Here is a 26,153-nt window from a genome sequence, read left to right as displayed (position 1 = left end):
GGTGTGTCACTGTCAGCTCTTCCCATTGCTTGAGTGCAATTAAAATACTGTGTCATGAAAATGACCATGCAAGAATTCAAATAGATGAAGGACACTTTTTACTCAGTTGCAACTTCCTGGGGAATCCCAGGAAGGAAATGTGATTTTTCAAATTGGAATTCAATCATTTAGTCTGCTTAATTGCTGCCTAGGTGCCATGAAATTGTTTACTAACTACAGGGGCTCAGGACCTCATTATAAATGCAATGTGACTATTGCCAATAACTAACTCAGTACCTCTGTGAGGATATGAGAAACATTCCTTTGTGAATCAGGGAGGAAAGAGTGCTGCAGATGGAATTACACACCTTCCATCCTTGAGAACCCTTTTTTTTTTCTTGTGTAACTCCATATCTAAATGTTGATCAAACCTGATTATTTCTGATCTGGTTAGTCTGCTACTCTATCCTACAGACTGAGTTCTTTCCTAGGAACAGATAGGAACAGAGCCTTCTAGCTGCCGCACCAAAACTTCATGGGAAAACTAAAGCCTGACAGCCCATCTTTGATTAATGATGTATCACACATTGCAGAAGGCAAATATCCAAGTTTCTAGCTCTGGCTCAAAAATGCTTGTTTCAGTCTACAGTCTTTAGATTTATCTGCCCTCTTCCTTCATTTTGCCTCAATGGCATATGATACATTTTTTACTTTCAAAAAGAAAAAGTTATCAGACACAATGCAAAGAAAGTCACCCATTTTCTTATAAAAACTGATGGCTGATCAGTAAACTGATGTTTCAACTGGATGTTAGCAAGGAAAACATGATGATCTGAAATATTGATTCAAATTACAAACAACTGTCTGTGCTCAGAGCAGTCTCATTTGGACAGTTTTCAGTTGCTAGAGAGGCTTTATTCCTTCACTGAATATCCCAAGCCTTCACTCATTTTTGCAGGTCCCCCTTGTGCCTACTACGGCAGGGTAGCTCCACAAACTTGGATCAGAATCTTATTTGAGTATAATTCTCCAGAATTGTTCAGGAGGCCAGTGATATATTTTGTCACATATAAGGAGGAGGAGAGAGCTCCTTCAGTATCTTGATAAAGACAGTAAATACAAGCATTCAGTTACTCATTCCACTATGATTTCTTGCCTTTGTTTTTGGCTGTGCTGCAGGAGTGGAAGTTCATTAATCCTATCCTTTCTTATGTAGTTATATAGACCCTTGCCCTGAAGAATTTTCTGTGTCTTGATATATATGTGAGGTAACTTCTCAAGAGCCTTGGTCTCCTCCTTGCAGGAATTTTGTGCTCCTACACTGAACCTCTCTATGCCTGTCTAACAGGTACAGTAATAAAAACAGTTTCCCTGGACCCAAACATCCTTGGGTCAAGTAAATCAAGTACAGTCACTGGATCTACAGTTCTGTTTCTCAGAAAAAGCAGAATGTACAGAGAGCTCATATTTATTTTCTTACATGTAGTCCTACATTTACATCATTGCTAACTTGTAAATAAAATGCAAACCAGCTTTTAGAAATAGATCCAAGTCAGTCATGACTGTATAGTGGAGTTTTCTTCAATTTTTTGGTGCTGCTTGCCCCTATTATTTATACTACATTTGCCTTAAAGTATTTTACCAGTAAATATTTTGGCATGACTAAAATGCTTTGCTTAATGCAAAGGTATCAGATATTGGCTGTGGACTGTGGAAAGACAACTCTAGCAATCTCTTTGATATTTATGAGGTTGAACACACTGCTTAAATCTCATTAAAATTTCCATTCATCACAAACACAAAATCCACTTATAAGTAAAGAGAGGATTTCTTTTTGAGGCTTTGCTTGTAGTTTAGACTGCAACATTTAAAATTTATAAAGCTGAAGGTAGTGATGGCAATGGAAATATGACTTCTCCCTGCCAGTTCTGTAAACCCCTAATAACAATGGGAGTTAAGTGCTCTTCATCTGAAGACTGAGGGGCTTGTCTATTGCTCAAGTTTTCTCCTAGTAGGCAGCAGCATACTGCGATCCACCTGATGGCACCATCCTGCTGCATCACCTCCTCCCCTCATGTGCTGCTGATTTACTCTCACATTTATCTTTTTCTGCTGAACAATGTCTTGAAAGTAGTAGATGGAATTATTATTACTGCACTGAGAACTGTGACCTCTGCTGATCTGTGCCCTCCTTCCCCCAGGGAGGACAGTGCTGTGTACCTGTCAGGCCTGGGAACCGTGGGGCTGGAGATGTACGAGCAGGTGCCAAAGCTGGACGCCGTGATTTTCCCTGCAGGAGGCCACTGTGGCTTGCTGGCAGGGTCAGCTGCTGCACTCAAACACCTCAACCCAAATATTTCTGTAATTGTAAGTTGCCTTTCACCTATTAAGCATTGTGTTTGGGTGGCTTTCACCACAGCTGTTTACAAAAGACACTGGTATCTAGTGACACTTGCAGAGACCGCCTGTGCTGGGGACAGGAACTATCTGATCCCATGGGCTTTGCCTCAGAGAAGACCCTGTAAGAACCAGGGAAGTTCCTGTCCCTTGGCTGTTTGGCTGGATTTAAGATAAAAGTGTGGGAAGATTTTTCCTAAGCAAATAAAATCCAGTTCTGTGTTTTGAAATAAGTTATTACTGGAAAAATTTGGTCCTAAGTAAGCCACGGAATAAGTTTAGTGGTAGCATGGTTGTTTTGCCACTTGAAATTAATTGCTAATTTGAAGAGGAACTTTCTGTAAATTTTGCTGTCTACTTTGGTGGCATCTTCTGTTACAACTGGTTCAATAAAAAAGTGACAACATCTCTCTTCCTTAGGGAGTTGAATCTGAAACTTTCCCAGTATTGCAACAGTCCTTAAAAGCTGGCCACCCAAATGACGACCAGGCCTGCAACAATCATCACTTCTATGGAGGTGAGAAAATGCAGTATTCTTTTGGAGGTAAAATAGAGGTTGTAACAAATTTCTCCAACTATATTATTTTCTCATTATTTCAGTTCAAACTGGGAGTTTTTAAGGGAGTTCTCTGAAATATTTTAAGGGAGTTCTCTGAAAAGTCAGAACTTAGTTCTAGCTAAGAGCAAATTCTGCCACATTTTCCCCCACACCCTGATGGGGTAAGATGTTATTTCCAGCGTACATGAATACTTAGAAATATGAGAGTATTTGTCTGAACATTGTGCTCACACACAGCATCAAACCAGTGAAGTCAATGGGAAAGCTCTTGTGGAAAAGGCAGGAAAATTATGTAGTGCTTAAACATTTAGACACAAAACGAAAGTGTTTATAAATGGTAGAGTTGATTTGCTCAAAAAACCTCATCTGTTAAGCAATTTAAGAACATCCTGCTTGCCTGATGTTCAAATCTCTGGAAGTTTTGGATTAAATGGGAGTTTTGTAAGAAACTTCTAATTCTCTTGGTTTGCTCTGCCTGTGTCTGCACTCTTAGCCAGCTGTCCTGCTGGAGCTAACAAGCCCGGTGCTGTGTTTGGGTCTCCTCTCCTTCAATCCTTATTGAGCAGTGAAAAGCACTGGGCTGCAGGGTCATTCTCACACTGCAACAATGCCAGTGAAGTATCAGAAGTTTCTTGAAGAGGCTCAAAATGGCAAAATCTTCTTGTGAGGTTTGGTGTTTCATTGCCAAACACATTTCTGTCACATGAAAAAAATCAAGCAACTTAAGGTCATGTAACAGCAGTGTGCTGCACTCATTAAGGGCACAAACCAGCCAGGACTCCAAAAAATGTTGAATATGTCTAAAGCAGCCAACTTCATATTTTTGTCTTTTGAAATCTACAGATGTGAGTGGAGTTTGCTTTGGCAGCAATTCTTTGCAGCTGACTGGGAAGCTTGTGGATAAAGTTGTTGCTGTGAGGTAGGTGAAGAAAAGCAGTGACATGAATAATACTGGATGCACATTGTTGTATATAAAAAATGCAATATGCAGACTGGGGCAGTGTGGGAATGGGGTACCCTTCCTTCCAAGAGGGGCACTGAAGACTTTGAACCCAGACCCACAAACCATAGAAATCACAGAATATCTCAAACTGAAAGAGATCCGTGAAGGATTATCAAGTCCAACTCTCAGCTCCTCACAGGACTACCTAAAACGAAGTTATATGACTAAAAGTAGTGTCCAAACTCACCCCAAAATTTCACCTGCCACCACTATCTGGTCATGTTCTGGGTGTAAAACACCTTGTGTTCTACAACACCTGAACAACAGCCCTTGACAAACCTCTTCTAAATCTTCACAAAAAGGCCACATTTGTGGAATATACTTACTGCTAGGATTTAGGTAATATTTCTAGTAAACAAGCCATCCTGTCTTTCAGTTAATAATGAGTCTGAGATGTACATTCGCCCCCAGCAGCACAGCATGCTGTAATACCATCTTGGGATCACATGTATCTGGGTGCATGGCAAGAACCCAGTTACCCATAAATGCATTATCTTCTGCTTTTGGGAGCTCTTTTGATTTGTTTTGACCCAAGTCTCTTGCTTTCAGGGAGGAGGACATCCTCATTTCAATGCTGAGACTGCTGGAGTATGAGCGAGCCACGGTTGATGCAGAAGGGGCCATTGGGCTTGCAGCACTGGTGGCAGGGAAGCTGCCTGAGTTGAAGGGTAAAAGGTACAGCAACTATTGCAAACAGGGAACTGTGGCAAAAGCATGGGACTGAGCACCTTGGTCCTAGGAAATTATGAAAATCTACTTGTTCTATGGGTGACCAGGCAGTTCCTGCTCCTGGACTGGCAAGGGGCTCAGAAACTTGGTGGCAGAAACTTCAGACTGACTGGACCAGTCACAGGTGGTAAGATTGTGCTGAACCAGACAAATGCCAGCCTGGAGACCTGACGCATCTTGTCCCTTTCCTTGATTCTCAGATATTTGGGGGAAGAGCAGCTACAGCTCCACGAGGCATCATTGCACCTGCCAGGACAGTGTCCTGCTCTTGTCAGCCTGTTGTCTCCTCTTGTTCCACTGGTGGAATCCAGCTCTGTCTGTGGTGGGACAGGAGCTGGGCTCTCTGCTGCAGTGACCCAGTGGCACCTGCCTCCCAGTCCTGAGAACTGTCCACACAGTCAGAGGGATTATCCTTGTGCTTAGTGTTCAATGTGTGGCCAAGTGCTGCCTTGTCCCTCAGCTTGAGGACTCAGCACTTAAGTGGATTGAGCCTTGGCTCAGGTCATAGTCCAGAATGTATTTAAACATACATGCCCTCAAGACAAAACAAAATTTCTAGTGCACAGCATTGTACACTAAAATACTGCCGAGACAATTCTTCAGAAGAGGCTGACAGTACACACAGAGCAGCAACATGTTTTAGTACAGCTACAATAAAAGGGAAAATGCAAAGAGGTTTGGTTTGACTCTGCAGAGAGAGATTTTCACAGACCAGTCACGTGGCTCTTCACTTGCACTTCAAACATTTCTGCACTCGTTTTTCAGGGTTTTGATGAATTTAATCAATGGTTACAGAAAGCCTTGAACATACATTTTGTCTGATCAGTAAGAGGCTGAAACTTAGGACTTCCAGGTGAGAATTATGTCAAATTCTTAAAACTTGAAACCTAGACCTACAGTCGTCCAGCTAATTATCTCTAACAACTCAAATCTACAGGAAATGTGAAATGAAAACAACATTTCAGACCAACTAATGCAGCCAACTTCTAGGCCTCTCCTACCTGCTGACAATGGATGCTGAGGCAGGAGCCCTCTCATCTGTAATACTTATTGAGGGGAAGTTCTAGCAGGCTGATATTGGCACAGTCTTTATGATTTATAGTTCCTTTACACAGGCAAGTGCTAATCAAAACTCTTCTTTTTCTGTCTGTTTTCAGAGTGGCAGTTGTTATATGCAGTGGAAACCTGGAATTACATTTGCTGCAACAGTGCATAGCTCGTGCCCTGACCCTGGATAACAGAGTGTGTAGATTTTCCCTTGTGATTTCTGACTGCCCAGGAGACATGTCAAAGCTACTGGAGATTTTGGCTCGGGAGGAAGCAAGGTAAATTAGACTAATGGTTGGGAAATATAATCAGAGACTAGCACAAAGATTATTAAAGATTAGGAAATGTTTCCAAACATCTCTGAAGCCAAGTCTGTAAGTAATTAATTAATCAAAGGTTTTTTTCTTGTTACATTGCAGAAAAGTTTTTATTTCCTTCATTTTTTTTCCAATCTGAAAACACCTCTGTAGCATGTAGAATTGTGTTTAATTCAGAAAAAAGAAAATATATTTACTCCCCAAACACTTTCAGAAACTGTTTTGCAATGACAGGGAATTGTTGTGATCTCTAATTTGTCCCTTATTTGATCTAGAGTTTTGGATATCAAACAAGAACGCACATTTGTGACATCTGAGCTCTTCACTGTCGAGGTAAGAGGAGGTGCAATTTGTTTCCCTAATAGTACTGGCCTCCCCTGGTTTATTCTGTTTCCCTGTCTCTTTATGCCTATGTTGAAGAAGTCCAACAGGGTGTGCACAGTGTCAGAGATTATTTCCTCTGTGTTATACAGCTTCTTGCCAAACACTCAGCAGGCATATAAATAACACAAGACCAGTTTTACTTGCTGTTGCAACATCCTGGTGAAGTACTTCAGGTGTTGTATTGCCCTGTTGCTGGTATGAACCCTCCTGAATGTGTGGCAGGTGCTGGAGGAGGTGAGCAAGCTGCAGCATCCATCCAGAACTTGAAGAGCCAGCTGTGTAGGCTGGCTGTAATTGTCTGACATGTTTGCCTCGAAGCAATGTAGAGAACACCCTTACTCTTAAGGAATCCTCATTTTAAACTAGGGACTCAGTTTTGTTTCTTAGCCACCAAGAGCACAGAGGAAAGCCATTTGTCCTTTGTTTATTTATTCCTTTGAGTATTGGATGCAGAAATATTGAAGAAGTGTTACCAGCTAATGGTGTCTCTTAAAAGAACCATTTGTCTCATGGTGCATCTCTTATTTCAGCTGGTTTGGCAAAGGTGTGGTCCTACTGATTTCATGCTATTGCTGTCCAGGTCCAACCTGACTTAGTTTGTGAAACCCCAGGTGGAAGTCAAATTAGAGATCTTTGCTAAGCAGGCTTATAATTGGGGTGCAGAAATGTTACTGGGTAAGCAAGTTCTTTGATTTTGGACTTTAAATTTAATTTCCTGCCTGGATGCAAAAGCCTGCTTAATATTTTGACTTGCAGATTTAAAGAAGAGGCAGATGTACTATGGTACATTATATCATCAATACTCTCAAGTATCTAGGACTTAACCCACGTTGTTCTGCAGTGTGCCATAATGACAAGCCAGCTCACTGCTTTGGCTGGTTTGGAGATAGCATGACACTCGCTGCATGAGGTGGATAAATCCCTCTGAGTGACTAACTTAGCTCTGGAAATGCTTTTCACTGAAAGCTAGATTCAATAAAACCTGTCAGTCTTATAAAGTGTTCAATGCCATTTTTGTGGAGTGACGCTTGTAGTTTTTACTAATGCTATTAAGCAAATCAAATGAAATCTACTCTCTCAGGTGTTTTGGGTTTTTTTGCTGCTTGTTTGTTTTGGTTTGTTTTTTTAGTTTTTAGTAAATACAGACCCTGAATGAAAGCAATGCTGTTTATGCTGCCATATAGTCTGCACTTTAAGCACAATGTAATTTCACTTCAAGAATCTGACAGTGTCGTGCAAAAGGGTTGAAGGGAGGAATTTGCATCCCTGAATAATTTAATTGGATATTGAATTTGCATGATGGCTTTCAATCAGTTTGGGAGAGAGGCTATTGAATAATTAGATGTGGAGTACAAAGCAGTGACCCAGACGTACAGACCTCTGCAGGCAGCTGTATCTGGCAATATCTAGAGAATTGTGAAGCTTTCTTTGAAAATTAAAGCATGTGTAATCAAAAAGGATAAAATATAGAGTTTATATATAAGCATCAAAATGAATTTGCTCTATCCAGGTACAAGAAAAAATATCTATTTTCAGAGTAAAGCTGATACCTGTGAGGGATATTTTGGTTTTTCCTTTGTTGTTTCTAAGAGCCAAAGACCTGTGTCATCAAAATGTTTTATGCATTTGTTATATAAATAACGCATGAATTTAAACCAAACCTGGGTCAAGAGCCAAAATTACCACCTTGTGCTGTACTGGCAGTAATAACAAGAAAGGTATTGCAGCTATACCCATTTCATTCTGACTTTAATGCGGACTTTTGACTGTGGGTATGGTTTAGGTGTTTGACAGAACAGAGCAAAGAGCATAGATGCTGATTTGAAACACTAAATCTGTCCTGTCAAGATTGTTGCCTCAGTATTTAATCATCCTTTTAGATGTACCCTTTTATTTCTAAACAAAAAGATAGAAACTTGGCTTCTAGTTGCTTATCAGGATGACAGAGCTGCTTTGGTTGGGTTTTTTTTAATTCTAGTGAAATGCCTTTCTGGGTTACTGTTTGTTCATCTGTGTGCACTCACACTTGGAACACTCTGTGGGAAGATCCTTGCTGATAGTCTGATTTCATGAAAAAGTAAGGACCTTCTAAAATGAAATTTTATGTTCAAACTACACTTCTGAAAAAAAAACAAAACCTTATGGAACATTTTACTGGCAAAAATAAGAGATGTTTTTCTTTACTAAAAAAAAAAGAAGGAATACATTTATGTTAGAGTAAGAAGTGGTGCAGAGGGATCAGCTGCTTGTGTTCTGTGGAATGTTATGGGAATTTCTTTAGGGTTCTGCCTGCCCATACCTCCAGTGTAGATCCTCTTCCCTTCTGACTCATTCTGGATTTCTTTCTCACAGAGAACTACACCCTAATTCAGTCTTACCTGACTGGTTAGGAAACTACTTCCAAAGTCCCTATATTGAAATAGATAACTCCTAGCAAATCAGAAAATTACCAGTCTGGTAGGCTTCACATTTTACACCTATGGAGGTTAGATGCCTGGGAATATCTAGACAGAAAAAAGATCTGAGCTAATGAAATCATCTGATATCACCAGTTAACTGGATACAGATATCTAAAGGACTACCCAGTTCATGGGAGGAAGCTACAACTTGCTTCTGTGGACTTTCTCTGTTCTTCATCAGTAATATTCCTCAGAGTCAATTGGGACAATTTATCATTTAAATTGCTTCCATATGTAAACCTCCTTAAAACCATTTAAGTCCCTTTAATTTCATATTACTGTTGGCTCAGAGAGAAGTCAATGAGCAAAATCAATAAGCAACTTCATAAAGTAGGGACATTCTTTGCTATGAAGTAGATCAGCATCTTGCCTGCTTAATTAGTGTATCATTTTTGGACTTGGGCAATCTAGTTGAAAAAAATTTCCTTGAGCTCATCAATTTTCTAGAAAAGTCTTCTCACCACTGAAACTACAGCATAATCAAACTGGCAGGTCCAGGAGGGTTCTGTAAGGTCTTGAATTTCCCCAGCAGCTGTTCAGTGGGTGGCAGTGCTCCCTGTGAGCTCCCTCCTGTCTGGCATTATGGGTTGTCTGGTCTGTTCACTTCAGACCTCTTGGGAGCTTCAGTTTTTTCCAAGTTTGAAGAACTTGGAAAAGAGTGGTTGTAAAAAGAACATCCACAACACTACTTTTCCCCCCTGTCTGTGCACAAAAATGCTAAATCATAAATCAAATATTTCCTTTTCAGTAACATTACACATTCTCCCAGCGGTGCTGAAACTCCTGGCTTTGTGTGGTATAGTGCCTGTTTTTCTCATACAGTTCATTCACCTCAGGCCAGAACTCAATACATTATTTTAGTCTGCTCTGGTCAATTTGAATAAATTCATTTGTGCCAACTTGCATTCTGTAAAGGATGGAAGGGAATATTTTGGGCTAGAGTCCCCAGTTGCCAACATATTGCCTGTTAATGCCCTGTGAAGCAAATACATAGGAGCAGGCAGCTGTACAGCTAAGATGTGCAGAAGGATGCTACCATTCCCAAAGCATTTCCTGCATGACCCTGGGCAAGGCTCTGTTTGCATGTTCCATTCCCCAGCTGCAAAGCGGAGACACTGGGAGTGGGAAGTTCAACACTCCATTTCTTCTGAGGCCCTCCAGAAGAATTCTGTCACGTTCTTTGATGGCATTCCACTGTGGAATGCCAGACTGTGGCACAGGGCAGCCTGGCCCAGCTGGAGAATGAGAGGCTGGCCCTGGGGAGGGTCTGAGTGCTCCTGTTGGGTTATTACCTGCCTTATGTAATGTGGCTGCAGCTTGTTCCTGCTCGTGCTCACCCACCCGAATGCCCCAATTGCCAAAAGATAAGGGCTCAGGTTGCACAACCACTGGCAGCTGCTGCACTCTTTCTCAAGCATTCCATTGCTCTGACCATGGGGACAATCTAGCAGCTGATCCCCAAACCATCACCTGAGCTGCTGTTACCAAATAATCTGTAATGTGAAGCAATCTACACTGGGTGTTTACCAAATAATTCAGAAAATTGCCCAGTTGCTGTTTTTTTTTTTTGTTTTTTTTTTCTAAAGAAACCCCTTTTTCTAAATAAGGAACAGAAACCAGTGTATATAAATCAAGTTTTCACTCTTAATTCCAATTTGACTTTCATGCAAACAAACCTATAATGTTGCTAAATGTGGTGTTTCATGAATAGTAAGTTATGCAAAAAGACAGCTTAAGATGATTAATATGATTTCTAGAATTAAAAAGCAGGATACAAAGGTTCAATGGATGATTCACAGACATAAAGGACTGCACTAGTTATTTAGGATTAACTTTGCATGGAGCCTGGAAAAGCACAAAAGACTGAAATCTCTTGATTCAGCAGTACTACACACATTTCCTCTGCTCTCTAACATTGGCTCAGCATGTCCACCCACTATTTTTATTTGCACACACAGCCTACAGATAGTAGGCATCAGGAAGCTGAGAGTCATGTCAAACTCATTTTCAAAATCTAGAAAAATATGATGTAAAAGGCAAAATGCCTTCACTATGAGATTTTGCAGTTAAAAGCAAGTAGAGGTGCCCACCCTATTCAGAACAGAACTTTGCAAATTTCTTTCTTTTGTGAAGTTATGAAATTTCCTCTCTTTGAAGTCAGTTTAATTCCTAAGAGTATTTGGATTTATGCATCTGGATTTTGGTGTTGCACAGCAATAACTTGTAATCTATTTTTTCCTTCAATATTTTTTTAGCCTTTGTCCTGCTTCCTCAGTAATTTCCAGTCATTAAATTCCACAAGCCATCAATATTCAGTGAAATCTCTTCTGTCTTTAATTTTAACTTGTAGGCCTGCTCTGAAAAAAACTTACAGTCTGACTGAACCCTTTGGCTGAAATGTATCTTTAGATTACGTGTCACAGGGAATGGAACTTTAGGTACAGTAAAAGATCTGTCTGTCTGGTTGTTTTAATGGTCTTACTGGGCCAGACAATTATTTAATTAATTAATTAATCAATCCAGCAAAGATATGATATGCAGGAGAGAAATTAATACAATGCACTCTGTTGTTGGTGGTTTTGTGAGGTTTTTGATACACAGAAAAGAAAGGTGCACTGTGCCCAGCTGGCCCTACAGCCAATAAGAGCTCTGCAGGTTCAAAAATCCCATGTATAGTTCTGAGGGCTTATCAGTATGAAATAAGTTTAAGGTAAAATTTCCTCTACCTTGTCTGGTGTACAAGAAAGATCAGGCAATAGGTTCTGTTATTTATTCTTAAATAAGACCATTTTGGGGCACTTACTCTTAGCTCATCGATAGCTGTGCAACCTGCTATAGCAAGTGGTACTGGGATGCTTCTGCATCCCACAGGAAATGTAACCTCATAAACTCCCTGAGAATGTGAGGGCTGCTCTGTTGGACACCTGTAAATTAGATGTCCCAGGTGAAGCAAGCAAGAGAGAGAGTTTGTGAAAGTATAACTGCAGTGTAAATTGGCTTAATCTAAGCAAGAAAGTAAATTCTTGCCTTCCTTGCTGCTGAGATCTGTAGCTGCCCTGAGGTGTTGTGTGATTCTCTCTGCACTCCTGCTGGGACCAAATGTTCTCTGTTCCTTTCTTTGACAACTGTGAAAAATCGGGTGAATTTCTGGGGTTGTTTTTTATCACAGCTGTTGCTGTTAGTACTTTTATGATACACTGCAGCATAGTATCTCCCTTATCAGCTGCTGGCTGTTGTGCATGTTTAGAACAAAATGACAGTGTTTATCCAACCTGCTCACAAGCTCTCTGGCTCCAGTCTAGGGAGGCCTGCCTTCTTTCCATCATGAGCAGAAAGGAAAGGGCAGAGAGGATAATTAGCCATAAATCAAAATGCTTCCCCATACTTGCTGCCAGGGCAGAGCAACAGCTTGCTACCGGACATTCAAGGCTGGATCTGTCACATCCAGACTGGTTCCAGGAGCAGCAATTGATTTACTCAGGACAAAACAGGCATGATTGCATTTACATGAGGAAAAATCTTACTTTTTTAATTACAGACTCCGTGTGTGTGTGTCCCCTTGAAGATATCATTGCAAAGCTTTAGGGTTTTTACATCAACCAGGGAATGGATCATGGGTGTTTGGTACATTGGCGCTCACAGATACTTTTCCCAGTCCTTGTGTTCTCTCTCCTTTCCTCATTTTTACTTGTCCTCTATGACTGTCCTTTTCTTGAGATTAAATCCCACTTTTTTGAAGAAGAAAGAAATTAACATCTAATTTGCATTCCAAAGAACCAAACAAATAGAACTATCTGCAGCACAAGAGGCAAAGAATTACAAGACCAGATCAGAATTGTGGCTTATTTCATGATGGGTATTTGGGAAGCTGTAGCCAGTTTTCTATTTAAGTGAGCTATGGCTATTTAGATTAACTTGGAGTGTTAGTGTTTTATATTTTCATTCAACAGTTTTGCTAAAGGTTTATTATAATTTTAAGACAGTTCCAGAAAACATTATTCCAAAGTTCTTATTTAGAAATATCATTGTAAACAAATTAGAGTATTTTTTGCCTAGTTGCTTTCTAAAAGGGATGCAGCTCTGGTAGGAACATTTTGACAGGGCGTGTCTGGAGTAGCCCACCATCAGGTTATCATAGCTCGTTGTTTCTCTGCTCTCTGTAGATTTGCCTGCTACAATGAACTCTGTAGCTGCACTTTGACTCATCTTTTGCCCTTTCCTTGCTAGATTTCCACGTTTCTGTGAGGTCTTTTCCCCATGTGGCACTTTCAACATCAGTGATCATTCCAGCAGGACTAGCAGTAATGGAAGTTAGGAGTTTCAAATTATGAAGTATAATTTTCCTTCTGTGCCTTTACTTTGGTGCCTCATCTTTGCTAGTGCCCAGGCTTTCGAGTGATGGGGCAGAGATATGAGTATGCAAAAAAGAGAGATTATAGAAAAATTGAAAAAATGCCATTGAAGTTATTTTCTTTAGTGGCTGCATGACAGGATTTCAGTAGTACCTGTGGAGGCAAGTGAAGAATTAAAAAAAACTATCAAGATTGTGTTTGCCCAAGTTGTTTTATTTAGCAGCAGAACAACCATAAAAGAAAACTAGATGTGATGCAATAAAAAAGCAAAAAACAAAATTAAGCAAGAAGGTGTGTGAGAAGTGAAACCAGGCAAAATACTGAAGAGATGATAAAGAGCTGGGGGATAACTCCTTAACAGACAAGAGAAGGAGAATACAAAAAGCTTGAAGGATGGAGGTACTGGAACAAACCCTGCCAGAAATACAGAAATGTGATGAGGTAAGAGTCAGAGGTGGGTGAGGTGGCAGCAATGCCATGCACAGGGAAAGGAAAAGAGGAGCTGCTAACAGGTGTCTTCAGGGAAGCCAAGAGCAGAGAGGTACCTTGCCCAAGAGCCAGCAGAGGATCAGCCTGTCTTCTTTAAACTTTGAAGGCAATAAAGTAGGGTTTTGGAAAGTTTTATGGTCATGCAGGTGGGCTGGAAGAGCCCCAGATGTCTGCAATGTCAGTTCTCTTACCTGCATAGACAGCGGATGTGACAGCCAGAGTTTTTATTTTGAGCCGATTGTTTTTTTGAGTGTATTTTAGGTTTAAGTTGGAAATGCCTTTGTCTGAGATTGCTGCCATGCCATCAGGAATGGTCCTAATTCTTTTTCCAGGTGATCTGCACTGTGGAGACCAGAGACAAGATCCACACAGCCCAGCTGAGAAATGCGCTCTTGGAACGCTACCCCACAGTTGCCTGGACTGAGCGGTGACGGGCACAGCGCGGGGTGGGGCACGAGGGCCTCTGACAAGGACTCTGCAGAGCCCCAGCCTTGAGGCTTTCACAACAAATATTATCTTTCAAAGCTGAACAGTTGGCAAATAGTTTCAGGATATTTATTTCCTGCTCAAAATGTAGTAAATGTCTTTGGGGGAAAAAAAAAAAGCTCAACTCGGAACGTTAGTTTAGCTAAGGGAAGCTCTTAGTCTCTGCTGGTGTTGGAATTCCTCAATTCATTATCAGCTGGCTGCCTGGATTTTAGCTAGTTTGTAGAACCCAGTGATATTCCATAAACAGGGAGAAGGCATTTTTCTTTACATCTGAATATAGTCCTCTCAAAGGTCTTCTGATTTTGATGCCCATTGTTGAAGTAATGCAGCTCCTTCTGCTGGACCTAGCCACATTAGAGAAATTTTCTGTTTCCAAGCCAGAAGCAGTTTTCTGTTTGCTAAATCTGCTTCAGAAGGTATGTGGGGTTGAACATGACTATGTTCTGATCTTTGCTACCACGTGAGGAAAAATTATGCTAATAGAAGGTGATTTAAACACAGACAGAAAACCCCTTGGAAGATAAAAGCCAATATAATATTTTTTTCCCAAGGGAAAATGATCCTATTTGCAAAATCAAATTCCAAAATATTTTGCAGAAATTGAAAAAAAGTATTGAGTATGATTAGAACCCATAAATGGAACACAAATATATTTCTTCCCTCTGTTTTTGGAGACTCAGTATAAAAAGTTGCAACTGGCTTGTGTTTCTATATAAAAAGGGGTCTCACTACCCATGTGAATTTTGTAAATAGCATTCCACTGATTATCTTAGTCTGTATAAAACAGGCTCTATCCATCTCACCTGACAGATTGAGTACACGTGTTAATAGCCAAAGGCAGTGCTGGGAGAAGAGGAAGCCTAAGTCTTAGGCACATGGCTAATACAATTAACAAAGAACACATTGACCTAAATTCCATTTTTATCACTGCAGGCAGAGACCAACTAATAATATAACAGAGTGGGATGGCAAGAAATATAAGAGAAGTTCAGGCCCTCTTCTGAATGTGCACACCACACAGTTGTGCCTTTTCATTTGGGCAGAATTTAACTTTAGCTCTGGAAGATCTTACAGCACCTTCCAGTACCTAAAGAGGGCACACAGGAAAGCTGCACAGGACAAGGGGCAAAGGCTTTAAAGTGAAAGGGGACAGATTTACATTAGGTATTAGGAGGAAATGCTTTACTGTGAGGGTGGTGAGGCTCTGGCACAGGTTGCCCAAAAAAATGATGGATGTCCCATCCCTGGAAGGATTCAAGGCCATGTTGGCTGGGACTTTGAGCAGTCTGGCCTAGTGAACAGAACTCCATGACAGGGAGGTTGGAACTAAATGGTCTTTGAGGTGCCTTCCAACCCAAACCATTCTGTGGTTCCATGATCCATCTCTCTTTGTAGCTTATACAGGCAAGATGGGATGAGAAGGGCAGCATTGTGGCTGTCTGCAGTAGAATTTTTCTAAGAAATAATCTGTTTGCTCCTTCTTGTTGTAGTTCACAAGGGAGCAGGAGTACAGAGTCTTACAAATGGTGGACAAAAAAATAGAAGTTTACAGGTTTGGTCTGTTTCTGGAAGGACCGTATTGGTTTGCACATGGAACTAAAAGTTATTGATGCCCCAATGGTTAGTTGTGTTCCCTTCTTGCCATCCAGAATGATGGGTATAGGCCTTGGTCCTGTAAATCACAGCTGTGTCTTTTCAGACACGACTCTTTTCTCCACTGTCAGGAGAGTTTAAAAATCTGCATGGAAATAGATGACAGAGTCCCTATTACATACTTGCTACTTCCATTGGAATGAGAAATGAACCACATCATCAAAGAGCAGATTTGGGGATGAAAACCCACTATTGGTAAGGGTCTAACTACCCTCTCATGTGTTTTGGCAAAAGTCTCAGGAAATTTTGAGGATGTCTCAGGTACCTATATGAGAAGAAAATGGAGTTTTATAACCAAAGCTCTCAGTAGTGGTGAACGGGTCCTGCTGTCTGGGTATTTGGTTTAAAATTTTGTATTATCCTGGACTTTGTTGTTTTAGAAGCTCAGTGCATTAACAGCTTCTTTCCTAATCAGGGGGAAGTGCATTTAGCAAGTCTTCACAAATCTGGGGCAAGAAGATGTAGCAGAGCAACCAAAAATCAATGCACTTGAAATCACTATACGATTTTGGAAATGTGTTTGGGCTGGGGGGAAGGAAGATGATGTCCAGAAGGTGCTTAAAATGTCAAACATGATATTTGCAGTTTGGTTTTATTTTTATTAAGTATAAACATAGTTTTAAAGTGTAAATCACTCTGCAGTAATAAACACTTTCTATGTGAATATAATAATACCAGAGGTGTTTTACATTCTATATTGCCTTTATTGAAGTCTCACTGGCTTAAAAGAAAAAATTAAGATCTTCCAAGGGGAAAAAACCCTCAAAATGAGGCATGTAAATGAATGTATGCTTGGAAAGAATAATTAAATACCTGTGCTGCTAACCTTTTCCTTTTTTAATTATGAAATATAATAAGATCTATGGCATTTCAAAGATCTAATAATGTGGTTTTGAATGTTTTATTTAAAGAAGTATTTTTATATAGAGTGTTCTTATATACCTTGAAAAAACTTTAATGATTATTTTAAAATTTCACTAATGGTTAAATCAGCAAAACATAAATCTAAGCATGTATTTATTTGAAAAATAATTAAAATTCTGCTATGCCACCTCAGCAATTAAAGATTCGTCATTCTCTTGTGTGATAGTGACAGCAGCCTCACTTTAAAAAATCAGAGTTAATATTTTTCTTTTATCTGACATTGACATTGGCTCAAAATCCACATCATTCATGTGAGGGGGGAGCTGCCAGGGAGGAGAAAGCAGCTGGGCAGGATGGCTGCTCTGGCCCTGTGTGGTTGCAGGGAACACTCCTGGCTGCTCCCCAGCGTGGTGGGAGTCAGCCTGGACCCTGTTCATTCCAGCCTGGACTCTGTTCATTCCAGCCTGGACTCTGTTCATTCCAGCCTGGACCCTGCTCCGTGCAGCCTGGACTCTGTTCATTCCAGACTGGACTCTGTTCATTCCAGCCTGGACTCTGTTCATTCCAGCCTGGACCCTGCTCAGTGCAGCCTGAACTCTGTTCATTCCAGCCTGGGCCCTGTTCATTCCAGCCTGGGCCCTGCTCCGTGCAGCGCAGGCTCTGCTCAGTGGCACAGACGGAGGTGCTGTTCCTTGCCCTGGGCCTGGCTGTGCTCCTGCCAGCGGGCAGGGGGTGGGTGCAGCGTGTCCTGGGCTGGCTCAGGTGGGTCAGTGAAGTCCCTGGGACCAGCTGAGTCAGCTCTCTGGGATTCTCACTGCAGTCATCACCAACTTTGGGGAGCCTGTCCTTCACTTGCAGGGTGCCGCTGGCTGAAATGCACAGTCCTGTCTCCAGAGGCACAAGATGCTGTGACCCAGGTAGGTGCACTGGAGCCAGGCCGCTTTGGGAGCTGTCCTAGGCACACGCTGCTTGTCAGGGGCACAGCACAGCTTCTTCCCTTCTTCCCAGGACTGTTGCATAACTAGTGCATCTTAAATTGAAAGAAAATCTCTTCCCACACTAATTCCTTAATTTTTTCAACCAGGTCCTGTTAGCTGGAGATTAACATCTAAATCTCTGGCAGTACATGTTTTTGCAGCATCAGGAGCAGTTTATCTTCCCATGCAGGTGGCATGTCCTCACATGCAGCACCTTGCTTTCTGGCCTACAGCTTTTGGGAGATTCACAAACTCCCCATCCTACAACACAGTAAGTGCATTTGACATGTTATTGTTTAACTTTTGCTAGACCCAAACATAGGCATGTGGTTTACTGAATGAAAAAGTAAACTGCAACACCCTGGGGTTGGGCTGTAATTCCTGCCAGTCATTTATTGGATGGCTTTGGCTCTCCTGCCACTTTCTCTGCAGTTTGTTTAAGCAATCTGCCATGTAGAGGGTGTTGAAGTTTTTAGAGTTTTCTTCTATTACAAATCTTTGCTTTCATGTGCTCCCAAACATTTGCTACATCTCAGAGGAGGAGGAATCCTTCAGTACATTGTGCTCTCCTGAGCTGATGAATTTCCTGTTGTTCAAAAGCACTTATTTATTTTTTTTTAAGCTGCAGCAATAACTGGTGGCAGTATTTGGAAAATATTCTAATCAAATATGACTGTTGTGAAGTATGTCAATAATGATCAACATCCCATACAGCTAAGCCCATACAGCCTGTCAGTCTAAAGAAACCAAGAGTCCTTAAGGACAGAGCCAGATCAGTCACATCTGAGTGCATCCACACAAAGGATACAGGGGCTTGTCCTGTGCTGCTGATGTCTGAAGCTCCTCTAAGTGCAGGCACTATGATTTACTTCTGGTTTGCTTGCCTGGTGTGGGGGGTGCAGGGGCAGATTGCAACTGTGAAAATCCCTACCCGTCACACTTCCGAAATTTTGGAGAAGGACGTGGTTTTCCTTTTGATTAGAGGCCTAGAGTGTCTTTAGAAAGACATTTTAAATTGTGTAATTGCTAAACTTAGTAGACTGGTCACCCTATGTATTTCCACAAGGGGCACCTGAGTGGTTTTCCTTTGTGAAAATGGTCTCAAAGAACGCTGATAAATGATACAATAATGTTCCTTACATCTCTCTTTCCTCCTTTCCCCTCCTACTTCCCCTCATGCATGTGCTGTAGGTATGTTTGGAGTTGCAGGGGCTGTGTGAGGTCCAGCACAGTAAGTGGATTGTGCCATATTATTATTGGTCTTCTGAGAAGCAGGAGTAAAGGAAATACTGAGGGATTTTGTTTATTTTGCTTTCCACAAGCTATGGTAATTTCTTGAGCTGTTCATGTAGCTCTTGCATAAAGAGACTGTACCAGAATGCCCACAACCATCAGACTGTGGGACTTGCCTATAGTGGTCAAATTCACTGCAGACTCCATGGCAGTGAGCAAGGAGCCCATTCCCCCAGCTTCACCAGGGCTCTCCTGCTCTGCAGGGGACCAGCTGCCAGGCCCCAGAGCAAATTAAATGTCCCTAATTAACCAACACTTGGGTATTTCCAAAGTCTGGCTCAGCTGACTCCTGTTGTGTTTAGAAAAATCTAGGTCAGCATGAAAAAGAGGCAAAGCAAGACAACATATTGAGATTCTGAGAAAAGTTTTTCATCCCTCTCTCCCTCACAAAAATGAGCTACAGCCCTGAAAGCTTTAGAAGTAGTTTTTGAAAATGGGTGAGAGACCTCTCACTGCTTCTCTCCAGGCTCTGCAGTGTTTCTGAGCTGATGCTCCATGTCCTGATCTACACATCCAGAACTCCTCAACAGAGCTTGATTTGAGCAGTGATTTGCCAAACATGCTGATCTGGATAACCTGACTTTAAGGGGTAAATTACACTCATTTCCATATATTGTAATTTAAGGGTGAAAATGGATCTGGGTGGTTTCTTTGTTTTCTTCTGCAACAAAGCTACCAAGCAATCACAGCATAAAAGTACTGTTTTAAGTGAGATGGTTCTGACTTGTATGAAATTATTTCTTTTGATCACCAGTGCAGGCCAAATAAATAATGAATGGGGATGTTTTTAATATGTCTAGAAAAAAACAGGCATGGCTGCTTTTTAAATTTTCTTGGCATCTACTTTACATTGTTAATATAATGCATACCCAGTCCTGCACTTAGCTTTCATAGCAAGGGTTGGTTTTTTCTTCTTTCCAATTTGAAGTGGATGTCTAAACAGTATTTATTTTTCAGTGCTGTCACCAGCCAAGTTGGCAGAAATATCCATCCTGAAAAACCTTTCTTAGTGTCATCTAAGCTTTCTTGGTGATTTACCTTTTTAGAAGAAGCTGGATAAAAGCTCTTCTTGTATGCTTCATTGGGGTTTCATTTCAATGGGAAGTGATATTTTGAAACATTTTGTTGCAGTGAATTTCTTAATTTGGAAGTGTTTTCCTTTGACAAGCAGGGTGGGTTGGGTGCTGATGGGGGTGGTTGGACACCCAGCCCAGCCTTTGGGAACACAGGGCGCACTTCTGTTGCTCTGCCCTTCTGTTGTGGAAAGGACATTTTGATTGCAGTGGAAAGAGTTGCTCTAAGTGATTAAGAATAATCCTTTATTGCTAGGACTAGCCTGGAGAAATGCTTCTGCCTGGTGTAACCTGCAGCGTTTCCGGAGAGCCTGTCAAAGTCAGGAATGTGTCTTTGTGAGCTGAGGTGCTGACCTGTATTCGTGCTCCTACTGGCTTTTAAAAATAATTTTGTAACATATTAAGGGTATGTTTATCTCACTGTGCTGTTAAGGGCACTACAAACACTTACTGAGAAATGATATCTCAATACTATTTTCAGTCTTGTCATGCTGTGGGTTTGCTCCTTTTCCTCAAGGCCAGTCAGCATTACCTGTCCCGTGCTCCTCAGGTTTGCAGCTGGGATTGCATTGTGAAGCCTCCACAACTTCAGCAAACAGGCATTGGTGCTGTTCACAGCTCTGGGACAGAGGCTGACAGCAAACACTGCTTGGTTTCTGTTTGGGTTTTTACTTTTGGGGGTGTTTTGTGGGTTTTTTTTTAAACAAGTGTTAAAACTGAACTGCTGGGAAGCAAAGGCTGGGGAGAGCAAGTGTCTGAAGGTGGATGAATGAATACCTGGGAGTTGCATTTCTAGAATCTTTGGTAAGCAACGCCCAGCAACCTCCACGGAGAAAGCTGCTGAAATCTGTCGTGCTAAACAAAAATCCCAGAGAGGCTTCAAAAATGGGGCTGATGCCAGTGCCTTGTTCTAACTTGGTCTTTTTTTTTTTTTAACTAAGGCAGTACATATATTTTCTGCTCTAGCTTCCTTTAGCTTTCTGCTGTAGCTTCCTTGGGCTGCACTGAGGAAGCTTTGCCACTGCCCACCTGAAAGGAAGCCTGTCTAACTAGGGGGATCTGACAGGACGTGGTTACCTTCTCAGGGCTGTGATTTACCTGCAGCCACTCCAGAGCCCAGTGGAAAGGGCTGAGGGTGAGCCTGCCCAGAGCCTGGAGTGCAGCCTGGCCGTGGGAGGGGAAGGCAGTGTAGTACCAGCGATGGGACTTACTTTGGAAAGCTGATCCTGCATGTTCTAAGTGTCAACACGGATGTTGGTGTCAAGGAGGTGCCTATGTATGTTATATGGGATTTTATTTGTAATAAATAATGGGATCTATTAAAAACAACTTCTTCACTTTTTAAAAATCTTTATTCCAGGGTCACAGACTAAGACAAAAGGTTACACAGTAAAATGTAGCTCAGGCTCTAGACATTCCTGTTGGATTTCTAGCCACTAAATGAGTTTCTACTTCTCTATAAAATGTTTAAGTTAAACAGTTTGCCATTAAACAACAAAACCCAAACTACAAACAGACCATTTCAAAACCCTTCAGTTCTCCATGCTTTAGTACCCACGGAAAGCAAAAACTTTATGTATCTGTGCTTGAATAAGGCTTCCCACATCAAGTGTTACAGCCTGTAGGTACTGCACAAGGCACAAAGTTACTTGTTACCACCTTGTGGAGCTCTTAGAGGTTAAAGAACAACCTTTTCTTACCCTTTCTTCCAGAACAGTATCATGGCAAGTGGCATGATAAAACTTCTCCCCACACCAGAGTTAGTACTATAAATAGTTATTCCTTTTAAAAGTGCTAAAACTACACAGGCTAAATTCTTGTTCAAATATTTAAAAGTAAGAGACAATCTGATGGAAGACTCACTACACATACAGGAAATACTCTTGAGGTGTGCTTATGATGGTCTCTTAACCTTAGGTTTCAGAAGACCAGCATCTGGGAATCAGTGGTATATTTATTCATTACATCTAATTTCATTCCCAAATATCAATTTCTCAGATAAATTTTTGAATGATTTTTTTAACTTTGGATAATAAATCACTCCTCAAAAAAGCTGCCTTCAAAACTACTTTATAGTACAATAACTCATAACTTAAAATCTTCATTACAAAGATGAGGTCATGCTGCATGAATTTTAAGGCACTTGTATTAAACCAAGTTAAAGTGCTTCATGTATCCAAGCTCACTGTACCTCAGCCTGAGCTGAGACCTGGTCTTTTCAATGTGCCTGCAGCAGTACAGTGGTCTGTCCTCTGTGGAACAAAATAAGCAGACAAAACAAAGTGCAAAGAGCAGGCTTTAACAACAATGTCAGTCCCATAGAGAAAATATAGGTAAATTTAAATCCTATTACAAAACAGATGCAAGCTGCCTTGTGGATGTAAATAACCCTCCCTGTTGCAGAAGAACAATTCTCCTCATGAAAAGGTAATTTATCAACCACTGCCACCAGCTGTCAGTGACAGAGTATACATGTCAAAATCTGCAGAGGAGCAACTTTTGGCTTCTTGCCTGACAAATAGGATTAAAATTTGTCAGTGCCAAGACTGAAGATATGATTTTCTACTGAACTATCCACAGGGCCCTGTAAATGTTAATTGTGTTGCTTAGTAAGAGGAGAGTTGCTTGGGTAGAAGGGCACTGCATCATGCAGCAGGAATGTAATTTAGCTAATTACAGCACCTAGGTACGTATGTGGGGGTCTTTTCAGAAAAATGAGATCAAGTATGTGAGAAGTGACTTCTTTCATTGTCTTCTAGTACTGCTTCTTGTCTGCAGGCTTGTAAGACACCAGGAGACCGAAGGAAGCATATCCAAATAACAGGGTCTGAACGAACCACTGAAACTGAACAGCCGGGTCAGTGATTCCTTTAGCTCTGTAACAAAAACACAAAATGTGTCACAAGACTTGGCTCCTGCAGGCTGTACTGGTACTTACAAAGTAAGGTAAGCTATCTCTACCTTTCCCTGAGATTCAGACTGGATTAGAACATTTCAGTTCAGCACATTAGTTTCCATCTACTGAGACATTTCTTGTGCTAACTAAACATACCATTTCTTGTGGGTTTAGGATTTTAAGCTATTTATTGAACAAAGGTTTTCAGACATTCTATGAATTTCCTCAACAATATATAAATTGCAATCTCCATCTGTCCTATTTGAAATTACTTATTATCCCAGAAATTTGTGTGCAAAGAAGCAAGAAACTGGAGTAGCTTAATACTGGTCTTAATACACAAGTCTGAATACAATTTCTTGCTGTGTTAGTCAAGGAAGACTTGACTAACACATTGTCAGGGCAGAGACCTGACAATGACTGTGTGATGGGGCATGGAGAAACATTGGTTCCTGAGTTTGTGGCTAGTCAAAGACAGGTAATAGGGCTGAAGGCACTTAATTTATGAAGAAGAGACCTTCCTATGCTAGTTAGTTTCAATATAAGATATATGACTTTTTCTGTATGTTACAGAAAATGTCATTTTCTCCTCCATGGTTCTTGAGAAGTACCCCTACTGAAAGGAACAAGTATAAACACAACAGCAAACCCAAAGGGTTTCACATTTCCTGTAAACAATACCATAGCTGTGGTTTTTTTGTTTATAATCCCAGCTGTAGTGTTTTCAAATGAGTGCAAAACCTGGAGAACAAGGGCTTAAGAAATTTACCCGTTGCTACAAGACAAGCTTACTGAATAGACCTTGTGCAGCAATACAGGCCAAGAGCCAATGACAATACTACTGCTGATTAACAAATTTGTATCTGAGTCCTCAGTGTTCTTTGTGCCTCCTTTGTAATGTTGCCAGGTAGACATAACTTTTACAGAAGTAAAAATAAATGGTGTTTGGTGCTCGCAGAAGTACAACTGTCAGGTAATCTAAGCAGCATTCCTGACGACATGATCATGGGCAGACCACCTCTGCTTTTTTTTTTTTTTTGGTGGGTTGTAACACTACTCTGTAAAACTTCATTAGTAAAATTAATTACAATACACTCATTTGGTATGCTCACTGGTAGTCAAGTTTCCTCATACTTAAAAGAATTGCCTTAGGCCCAGATACCCATTTATTTGCACACTCAGACTCAAAATGAGAGTCTGATAAACACTAAATTTTTACTAACTCTCATGCTGAAGGCGGAAATTATCAATCCATCTTCTACTATCTTTAAAAAGAAACCAAACCAACTTATGCACCATTCCATGAAACAAAACCCTGTTGCTTCCAAGAGCTGTTACCTGAGAAGCCTGGGACAGACAGCAGTGAAGACCCAAATGAAGTGGAAACCCATCATGGCAAACAGACTGGCCTGGCTGTGGCCAGACTGGCCTGACTCTGCAGAGCATGAGAACCTAATGAGAACCTACATTCTTCTGAGTTACTGCAACCATAAGTCAAGGGAACAGAAGGATGATGTGTTTGGACAGCACTCCTTTCCAGGTACATTGTTATCCTAACCTAGCACTTAGATGGCCTTGCTTGTATGACTAGTTCAAGTATTTTATCCCAGGGACCTGCAGATGCAAGTAGATCAGAAAGAGTCCTCAGATGAAAGTGCCCAGTTGTGTTCCCACAATACAAGTGTGATTGTTTAAGCGTGTAATTAGCAGTATTGCAACCCTGATGAAGTAACATCTGATAAAATTCTAACACCTGAAGTTATCAGACTATTTCTACACTGTCTACTGTTCCCTCTGCCTCCTGAGCAGCAGTGTTACCCAGTGAACAGGAGTTCAGAGGCTGCCAGACAAGCTCTGGTGAACCTTGCTGCTGCCACTTCTGCAAGTTGCCAGCCCTTGGTTTTGCTGCCCTGCACAACAGTAACCACTGGGAGAATTGGCAGCAAACAACAGCAAACTATCGCTGCAGCAAGAATTTCACCAGCATCCTCTGACTTCACTGCTGCTGAGAGCCACCACAATCAGTCTGTAGCTTATGTTACTTGACTCAGAAATCCTTTGCAGAGAACCTGTGCTGGAGTGAGAGAAGGAAACAACTTACTGGCATAACTTAATACCGTAGAGGGCTTCCACTATGTGAATCAACCAGGATACCCAGAACCTGGTGGAAAGAAAACATGGTTTATTTTGCTGAAAATAAGGGAGAAACTGTTGTATCCAAGATGCATTATGCAGAGAATATAAATCTGGAAGCACTCAAGCGACAACTGATTTTAACCTAGAAACGAAGGGGTGTTTTTCATCTTGAAAAAACCCCACAAGTGTACACTAAAAAGAAACTGAAGCCCACTGAGAAAATCAGAGCAACTGTAACTTGTGCAATAAGCCTTGACCTGCTATTTGGAGCATCCACTAGGCTTCCAAAATTTTCAGCATTTAGATTAAGCCAAAAAGCCAAACGCTTAGTGAAAGCAGTACAAGTTAATCTTAGTTAAGCATGCAAAATCTATCCTTTTACTTACACAAGTATTTTTAGTGGTCCTAAAGAGCTACTTAAGTTTTTACAGATTTAGTTCTATGAAAACAACTGTGTGTATACATTCAGAATATAAAATGTGACTTGATAAGCCATACTTGGCCTACAAATTTTTATACAGAAGCTTTTGTAGGAAAAAAAAAGATAGGATATTCAGTTAGAATCAATTCAATACCTTGCTAAAGCAAAAGATGCTCTAAGAAAATACGAAGGTTCTGCTTCTGCATGATACATGGTAAAATAAACAAGAAAGCCCTACTGATTTCTGTCTTTACAGGAAGTCAGGGAGCTCAAGGAAATATTTTTTGGCTCTTTTGTTAACTGCAGTAGCAAAAACTGAGTTTTGTAACCCAGCAAAACTTAACACTATGCACTTTGTTCAGCAGGTTATTTCTCAGGTAGATCAGGAGAAGTGAGTACCAGGGAAGAAAATGTTCTTGAATTCAAGCTGGATAAAAAAGATTCCTAAAGAAAGAACTGGACTGCTTGAGTAACAACTAGAGAAGAAAAACACTTGCAGTAGGTGGTACAAGCATAACTTTGGATTAATAACTGTCATCAAAAGTAGTATCTCAACATTTTTCCCTTTCTTGTTAAACCATCAGTATGCCAAATTCAAAATTGAATTTTAAACTATCAAACTGGTCTTAGCCTGTC

At 40.9% G+C, this 26,153-nt stretch overlaps 1 protein-coding gene across 4 annotated transcripts in view; it reads left to right on the top strand.

Annotated features, from left to right (window-relative positions):
* LOC121357379 (putative threonine dehydratase) overlaps positions 1–16,526 on the top strand; it is a 31,655-nt gene extending 15,129 nt beyond the window's left edge. For all 4 annotated transcript variants that reach the window (XM_041474623.1, XM_041474614.1, XM_041474606.1 and 1 more), the window contains 7 exons: positions 2,181–2,346; positions 2,797–2,893; positions 3,779–3,854; positions 4,488–4,613; positions 5,825–5,992; positions 6,307–6,364; positions 14,048–16,526. In XM_041474623.1, the coding sequence (XP_041330557.1) occupies positions 2,181–2,346; positions 2,797–2,893; positions 3,779–3,854; positions 4,488–4,613; positions 5,825–5,992; positions 6,307–6,364; positions 14,048–14,146 (790 nt within the window). In that variant the 3' untranslated portion in view covers positions 14,147–16,526. The remainder of the gene's footprint in view (positions 1–2,180; positions 2,347–2,796; positions 2,894–3,778; positions 3,855–4,487; positions 4,614–5,824; positions 5,993–6,306; positions 6,365–14,047) is intronic.
* Positions 16,527–26,153: the final 9,627 nt, after the last annotated feature.

Source organism: Pyrgilauda ruficollis, unplaced genomic scaffold, assembly GCF_017590135.1.
Source record: "Pyrgilauda ruficollis isolate IOZ18807 unplaced genomic scaffold, ASM1759013v1 scaffold11, whole genome shotgun sequence".
NCBI lineage: Eukaryota > Metazoa > Chordata > Aves > Passeriformes > Passeridae > Pyrgilauda > Pyrgilauda ruficollis.
The sequence above is the reverse complement of the archived record's forward strand: the minus strand, read 5'-3'. Positions and strand labels throughout refer to the sequence as shown.